Source organism: Rhinatrema bivittatum, chromosome 10, assembly GCF_901001135.1.
Source record: "Rhinatrema bivittatum chromosome 10, aRhiBiv1.1, whole genome shotgun sequence".
NCBI classification, from domain to species: domain Eukaryota; kingdom Metazoa; phylum Chordata; class Amphibia; order Gymnophiona; family Rhinatrematidae; genus Rhinatrema; species Rhinatrema bivittatum.
Window position 1 is genome coordinate 57,124,444 of NC_042624.1, and position 8,623 is coordinate 57,133,066.

Sequence of the window (8,623 nt, forward strand, 5' to 3'; positions counted from 1 at the left end):
GCTATCTTGTTTAGAACATAACACTATTGTAGGAGAATGCAATGCATAAACATTTTATATTGGGATCAGACTAGTATTGCGGAATAGGCTGATTCAATCCTGGTTTTACCCCATTGCATGCATGGATTTGTAGTTCTGATTATCTGAGAAAAATAAATTAGACAATCTAAATTAGAACTCCATGTTTGCAGTGGGCAAATGCAGACTGCTTGGTCAACCTGGGGTGAGCTGGCAACCCTAGGTCAGACTGACATACCACAAAGGCAACTATCAAAAAATAAGTAAAGTTAGAAAAGTAACTCTTCCAGAGAGATCAGCAGGATGTTTCTAAAATTATTACCTTAAAAAATATTCCCCAGTGTTAACCTTGTCAGAAAATGAAGTATGATGGCCTTGCATGAGTTGCATACTTTGCAAGTGACACTGACTAGGCCACGCATTTTCCATTTCCTGCCATGTTTATTCTGAAACAGAATGTAATTTACTGAAACATCTGCAGCAACACAATAAAATAAACTGCAAATCTAAATAGAATAGACAACATACATTGTTACGCTTAAAACTAATTACTGTGGCTATTAAAGTTAGTCCAGCAATGGAGGATCCTTCATTTCCAGCTAGGATGCTTTGGAATCGATTTATAGACAAAGATTGGGGAGAACCCTTGATAAGTTAGGCCTTGTTTATCATAGTAAATACATGAGCATTATAGATTATGAGGAGTGATAGTATACTAGTTTTCAGGCATCCTAAGAGTACACCTCAACACACAAGGTGTGTTGTGTATGCATGAAGCAAGTTTGTTAGGCAGGTTCAGCCAGGCATGATACTGTAATTTTATTCTCCCATCCAACTCTCTCTTAATTAAGCTCAATGCTGGCTATTTTATATGAATATATATACTGAATGGCCATCAGTTAAAATAGCAAAAAATATTTATATGGGGCAAACAATTCAAAGTATTTTAGCTTCTAAAAGGTAAACAAATGCAAAAACATAAGATCTGTGCAACTATTCAACTATTAATAAAACTGACACAAAGTATGAGGAACAAAATTAGCTATTTCAATAGTTCAATGCCAAGATATATAGCAAAGGTCTACAAATGCCATAATAAGGTAGCTACTAAAACTATACCAACCCCTCATACCCACCTCTCCCCCAAAAGAAAAATCCTACAAAGACATTTCAGGAGGAATTCCACTGTAAGGAGAATAGGGGAAGTGAGAAGTGAGAGAGCATTCGATATGGCATGCTGAGTCAAAACCAAAGTTTGTCGAGCCCAGCAATCTGTCTCTGAGGGTGGCCAATCTGGGTCACAATTACCCAGAAAATCCAAAGAGTTGACCCAGTTCTTTTCGCAGACTCCCAGGGCTAAGCTGTGGCTTCCAGAAATCTATCTGGTTAATAATGGTTTATGAACTTTTCCTCCAGGAACACGACTTATCTCCCTTAAAATCAAACTGTGCTAGATGCTTTGATTAGTACAACCTTCAGCAGGCGCCCGGTTCAGCAGCCATTTGCTGCTGTGCTGGGGGATTGTGTCGCTGGCACGCACAACTTGCTATTGCTCCTTCAGAGGAACAAAAGGTAATAAAAAAAAAAAGGGGGACCTAGGGTAGGGGTAGGGGGAAGGGGAAGGGAGGTTAGGGTAGGGGATAGGGAAGTTCCTGGGAGGGAACTGGGGAAGCTCGATGATGCGTTGTCATGCAATTTTGGCGTTTGTCTGCCCACCCCCCCCCCCCCCCCCTTTGCACTCCGCCTGCAATTTTATAACATACGCGCACATGGACACGCTCGAGTATTGTTTTAAAATCTACCCCAGAGAGTGTTACCCATTTAGATATACAGATTTATTATTCCAAATTCATTTACTTCTTCTCAGAGTAGGCCCAGGAGGCTCCCTTTGCCTTTGTAGGAACCACTAATCCTTATGGGAGGTAAAATGCACAGAACATGGTGGGAGCTGGTCAATACCATCATCTTCCCTTTTACTCTATCCAGTTCCATTGGAAAAGAATCAGAAACAAAAGCGTAGGAAAGACTTGGGTAAACGTTATGTCGGCACTGAGAGCACCGCAGTAGGTATAACAGTATTGGTCTGGGAGGAGCAGCTGGAGGGAAGGAGGCTGGTCAGTTGGCACCGCTGAATGATACCTTGTGCTCATCTCAATAGCAGCCTGAATAAAATAGCTACAAAGAGGGTAGTGCTTCCCTTCTCACCAGGTCTGACTATGACAGATATTTATTTAAGCTACACCTCAGTGGCTCTAAGAGTGCACCTATTCTTTTATGTGCATTGTAGGAGAATATTTCATCCCAGGGCAGGTTTAGAAGAACTGATAGAGAGTGCCCAACTCTATGATTGAGCGACATTGCATTTCAGAAAAGGAATAATGGGTTATACAGATTGTAATTAGACAGATAACACAGCCCGCTGTTCAGACCAGGTGGGTTCCAAATGTGTCATTACCTGCTCATTATTATGCAATTTCACTCTGTTTGGCCTCTCGTGCAGTCTCTGCTCAAGCTTTAGATAGTGGGACATTTTTTTTCTTTTTTTCCATAGCCTGTCTGAATGGCTAGCCTTCACCTGCTTTCCAGTCTCAAATTAGGTGAATTGAGTCCCTGCCTACAGATAAAATTAGTAGAACAGCTAATTTTGAGAGCAGCCATCCTTGGTAAAATAATCTCAGGAGGAGAATAAGATGGAGCTGAAGGGGAAGTAGTAAAGACAGAATTATCTGGTGTTAAAAGAGCTCCTTCAGAAAGACAGACAAAAGGTTTTATCAGCAACAAAAAAAAGTCACACGCCAAATATGTTAGAGAAGACTCCTAAACAGACTACAGTCCAAGTTTTGTTGTTAAAAATGACCAAATAAGCAGTATCATGTTTGGCAAGACTTAACATAATGGTTTTCACTGCCTCACTTTCCAGAAAAAAAATTGAAGCACAAATTAGCAGAAGATAGTTTAGAGACTTTTTTATTTTCAGAAAGAGGAAGACAAGAGGGCTAGATTCCATTTTCTGATCCACATCGACTTGTGTTCAGTCACTGAGTAATTCAGCCCAGTGCCAGCTTCCTCCTAAGATATTCCAACAAATGAGCACATTTAATGAGCAAATTAATATCTACATATGTATATTTAAAAAAAAATGCATGCTGTTTGATTTCATATGCAGTTAGACCTTCTCAGTCTGGACTGAAGTCAGAGCATGATGTATAACATGAAAGGGACCCTTGATAATGACATGTTTCCTGCCTATGCTAACATTTCTTAATAGCCATACAGTGCATTCACATCATTCTACCTTGTTCTTGTTACGTTAGTTGTAGCTGATATAACTATGACTTTGTAGCACATGCCGTTCACATCTTTCCTTTTCAAGACTACAAATAATCAAAATCTAGCCCAGGCTTTACTATTCATAAGCTCACTCTTTATGTTTGAAAATGTCACTGATTTAAAAGCCATCGTGCTAAGAAGAGAGGAAACTTTGTACCAAATCTACACCAGCTTACCAGATTTTATCATTTGGCAGCTTTGCTTAAAGTCATTAAAATGTATGCAGTGCATCGCTAAAGCTAGACCTAAAATTTGAGGAAGTGAATATATGTCTCAAGATTATGAAGTGGCGTGACAAAGAACTAACTTTAAAAACTGAACAAAAGAAAATATTTGCAAATAAAGTATATATACTCTTTAGGAAATCGACGCAACTCTCCTCTCCAAATCATTTTTCACATTCAGCAAAAAAAAAAAAAAAAAAACCTAAAATTTTACACCGTGCTTTTACATTGTAAAGTACATTGAATACACCATTAAAAATCGTAATAGTTCTAGGCTAGCAAAGAATGATTTTGCTTAATGTAACTGCATAGAGGATACAAAATATATCATCTAGTTTTGAGCAGAAGTAATCGCATGCAGTGGAAAAAAATGACTTCCTGAGAGGCACACACATGCCCACTGGAACTAGTTCTCCATGATGATATTTCTGGTTATCAGACTCGGTCGGCTGTGCTTTGCAAGTAGCTCACAATCTGAAGAACCTTTTTTAATTGAAATATGAGTTGCCGCTTACCTTCGATGAAGGCATCTTGGTCCAGGAGAAGAAAACCAAGTACCATCAGTTTAGCCCAGAAACTCATGGTCATATGGAGGGACCAGGCATATACCCAGCTGTAGAGAAAAATAATTATGTTATGCTGACAAAAAAAGAAAAAAAAAAAAATATATATATATATTTTAGCAAAAACTGAATCAGAAGTTGAAAACCGTGAACATACGTTGCCTGCTTATCAGTCAGGGCGCAGCTTCCTCCGTTACCCAAAGACTAACCACAGTCGCTAGCTCTGCAGCCAGCAAAGAGATGTCAGATGCAGTTTTGCCCTACTTCTTCAAACCCTCCAGTTGTTGCTCAGCTTCCAGGAAGTCACTATTTTTTACTTCACAGTGACTTTACTTCCTTTAAGACAGTAGAACCCCATCAAATCAATTCTTTCTGCAGAATTCAGACTGATTTTTTTTTTTTTAATACAACCTAGAGAAACCGGATCGTAAACTCACTGTTATGATCTCTGAGATGTTGGTTCTGCCCAGAAAACCCAAAAATGACTCCTCATTTTTTAAACTGTCTTCTCGTTTATATGCTTATCAAAAAATGTTACCATCCTGAAAAATAACTAGGGCACGGCAAAACTGAAGGAACTATCTGAAAGGAAGAGCAAAACATGGTAGATTTCACCAAGACGTCACCCAAAGTATAGGTAAAGTGAGTACACACAATATTTCTTCCTACATCAGCATTTGCCAGCAGTTCTTAGCTTCAGTCCATGAGGACCCCAAAGAGGTCTGGTTTTCAAAGTAACCAAAACAAGCCCATTAACCCTGTTATTGGATCAAGGGGATGCTAATATATATCTGATAAATATTCATTGTGGACACCTTGGAAATCAGACCTGCATGAGGCCCTCGAGAATCTTAGTTGAAAACCCTAGGTATATGCCTTCTTGATATAGAGGGTTAGAAGAAAGAATAGGTACAGACAAAATGCCATGGATACTTCCTCACAACTCCATGGACATAACTTTTTTCTCTTTCTCTTCCCTTTCAATTTTGTATGTTTATGTATAGTAGATAGACAGATAGATTTAAATATTTATTTATTTATTTATTTAAGGTTTTTATATACCGGCAATCATGAGAACATATCTTGCTGGTTTACATGAAACGGGAGTGCATTAAATACATCAAACTAGAACTGAGGTGACCGAAGGTACAGTTACAATTAACAAGGGTTAATATCTAAACAACCAGTGGCAGTACTAAAATACAGTCCAGTTGTAGTGGTACTAACATGTATAAATCACAAAAAAAGCAAACACACTACTAAAGTGAAATACTTTTTGTATTTTTTTCTTTTCTGGTTCTGTATTATTTATATCAATATTATCTAAAAAAAAAAAAAATAGGGGGTAAAAACAAGCAGATTCATAATTTACTGGAAAGCCAGCAAGCACTCCTGCAAGCCTGACACACTTGTGCCAGCAGGCCTCGAGTAAATGTAGCCAGTGCCAGCTTAAAAAACCCTTATAATATGTTTAAAATATTCTAGCCAGATGCCACGCCACAAAATGAATAAGCAGAAAATGTGGTAAGAAACCATCTAATCTTGGAAAGTTTGTATAATTCATTTCTTACTTGACTACGTCATCTAACATATGCAAGGGTGTCTACGGCGCTGAAGAGCTTATGTCGGTAACTTTTAAACAGATGTGCGGGTGCACATGTGTGCGCGTTCGTCGGCCCGCGCTCAGGGCCATTTTATAACAAGCTCTGTATATGTGTACATGTTAAAAATAACCTCACTGCATGCAGTTTTAAGTGGTTTCCTAGTTTGTTCCCAGTTTGCCCAGTTAAGGGATAGGACTTCCAAACCCCCCCTAGTTTAATGGCCCTCCTTGCTCCCATTAGCCCCGACCATTAAAAACCCACTGATGTGTTTAGTTTTGTGGGGGGGGGGGGGGGTTTGTTTTACAATGTACACGCCATCCATAGCAGAAGCAAGGTTACGCGGCAGGGGATCCTGGCGCGCACCCGTGCACGTAAGTATTTACGCGCAGTTTTCAATGTGAAATCCAAAAACGCCCATTCGCCGCCCCTTTTTGGAGCTTTTCATTTGTGTGCCTAGTGGCAAGTGTGCACTCACACCGGTGGCTTTTAAGATCCGCTTGCACGCGCCGGCCCAACTTGTATTCATATCTCCCAGTTTTGGTGTGCACCAGGCTTTTAAAATTCACCTTTATTGTTTGTACCCATAAAACCAGCACAATGTTAAAAGCCGCATCAATATCTTTTTTTTTTTTTTTTTTTTTAGATATAATTGATATAAATACAGAAGATGAAAAGAAAAAATTATACAAAAAATGTTTCACTTTAGTAGTGTGTGTTTTTTGGGGTTTTTTGTGATATATTAATAGAGAGAAAGTTTCCTGTAATCTAGAGATCATACTTCATTTATTTATTTAATTCTTTTCTATACCGGTATTAGTGGTTACATCCAAACTGAAGGTAGAAAGTACATCAAACAGGGACAGGGGATGGGACTGTAAGGAACAGGAGAGAAAGGTAGCCAGAAGATGGCAAACAAGCGGTCAGAATAAATAGATAATAAGTTAAACAAAGTAACATAACTTAACAAATCAGTTCAAAGTAACGTACTGATGCAGCAGGGGGGTTGATGCGCAGGGGATCTAATCTGGGTAAGCCTGTTTGAAAAGCCAGGTCTTTAACTTATTTTTGAATTTGATGGCACAAGGCTCAAGTCGGAGGTTTGTGGGTAGTGAGTTCTAGCGGGTGGGACCAGCAATGGAGAAGGCTCGGTCCCTCGTGGAGGTACAGTGTGCCTTCTTGAGGGATGGGATATGGAAGGTTCCTATGTTATTTGGTGGGGCGGTCTGAGAGTGTGAGATGGAATGGCTCGTCAAGCCAATTGGAGTTGTGTCTGTAGATGGATTTGTGAATAATAGTGATGGTTTTATAGAGGATACATGAGGGGATCAGGAGCCAATGAAAGTCTTTAAGGATGGGGGTAATATGGTCATATTTACGGGCATTTGTGATAGTTCTCGCGACCGCATGCTGGAGAATTTGAAGCGGTTTTATGGTGGAGTAAGGGAGGCCTAGGAGTAGGGAGTTACAATAGTCCAACTTGGATGAAAGGGTGGCTTGAATGATGGTCCGGAAATCATAGGTATATAGTAAAGCTTTTAGTTTTTTCATGACATTAAGCTTATAGAAACCTTCCTTGAGGATAGAGTTGATACTTCATAATTTTAGATACAATAAAATTCCATTCAGGTTTGAATATTTTGCAATGTATTTTAATTAGGCAATGATGTAATGATATTAGCCTTCTGCAGCACATTTTCAGTTCAATGATTTGTTCTCTTGCCTTTTCCATCTCAATAATTTTTTCTCCCTCTTCTTTATTTATTGCATCTCCTTTCTAGGTGTTTTACACTCATTCCTCTTACCCACTTTTCTCCCTCATTTTCTTTTTCATCCTGCTGTTCTGAAGTTCAAAATTTCCCTTCTATTAAATCTGCAGACTTTCCCTCCCAAGAAACAAGTGAGAATGACCATCTGCACTGAGACCTGGTGAAAGTCAGAAGGAGCAGAAAGGCAATTTAAAAGGTACCATAAAGAAATTGTTGCGGCCCCGGTCGCCACCCTAATGACCGGGTCCTTGCCCGCTTACCTCCGCTCTGGGCCGCACCGAGAGCCAATGGGTTCCGGGCCTTCTAGGCCACATGGCAGCGGTGTCTCCACGAGGGAGACGCCGCCGAGGCCCGATGCTGACTCCGCCCCCTCTGTGCTGCGCGCGCGAAGGAAGAGCCTCTTAAAGGTCCAGCACCTGGAAGTGCTGGACAGCCACCTGAATGACATCAGACGCCAACAGAGTATTTAAGCCGGTGTCTGACTGCTAAACACTGCCTTGCAACGAGGTCTCTCCTTGGAGTGTCTAGTTGCCTTCCTTGTTCCTGCCTTCCGCTCCTGCTGTTCCAGTTCCAGCTCCAGCTTCTGCTGATCCTCTCCCTCGGTGGGTTTTCTGGTTATTGACCCTGGCTTGCTCCTGACATTCCGTGCCTGCCGCCTGCCTCGACCCCTGGATCTTCTTCTCGACTCGTCTTGCTGTTGTCTCCTAAGTCCCAGCAGTCCAGATCCCTACGGGCTCCTCCTGAGGGGATCTTGAGCTTCCAGGGTGAAAACCTCGCTTCCATCACTCGTCTCATAGTAGTCACCTAAGTCCCAGCGGTCCGGATCCTTACAGGCTCCTCCTGGGGGGATCTCGGATCTCCAGGGTGAAGGCTTCTCCTGTGCTTCAGTCTTGGTTCCGCCTCCCAGCCTATCTTCTTCAGCGGAGCTTCCGGTTCCGCCAGGCCGGCCCAAGGGTCCACCTCCCAGTTCACAACAATAATAACAAAGAATCCAGGAAAGACAGGAGCAGACAAAAGCCCCTAATTGCATTTCGCACAAGAACATGTGTTTCGTCAGAGCTCTATTTGATGATCCTGCAAAAACTAGCCACAAATATATTAATTTGGTTCCAAAAAAG

The 8,623-nt window shown here is 40.9% G+C and overlaps 1 protein-coding gene across 3 annotated transcripts in view; it reads right to left on the reverse strand.

Annotated features, from left to right (window-relative positions):
- The window catches only part of PTPRC (protein tyrosine phosphatase receptor type C), a 246,146-nt gene extending 241,750 nt beyond the window's left edge, over positions 1 to 4,396 (reverse strand). For all 3 annotated transcript variants that reach the window (XM_029618223.1, XM_029618222.1, XM_029618221.1), the window contains exons 1-2: positions 4,293 to 4,396; positions 4,088 to 4,185 (exon numbers count right to left, since the gene is read on the reverse strand). In XM_029618223.1, the coding sequence (XP_029474083.1) occupies positions 4,088 to 4,160 (73 nt within the window). In that variant the 5' untranslated portion in view covers positions 4,161 to 4,185; positions 4,293 to 4,396. The remainder of the gene's footprint in view (positions 1 to 4,087; positions 4,186 to 4,292) is intronic.
- Between the last annotated feature and the right edge of the window lie 4,227 nt (positions 4,397 to 8,623).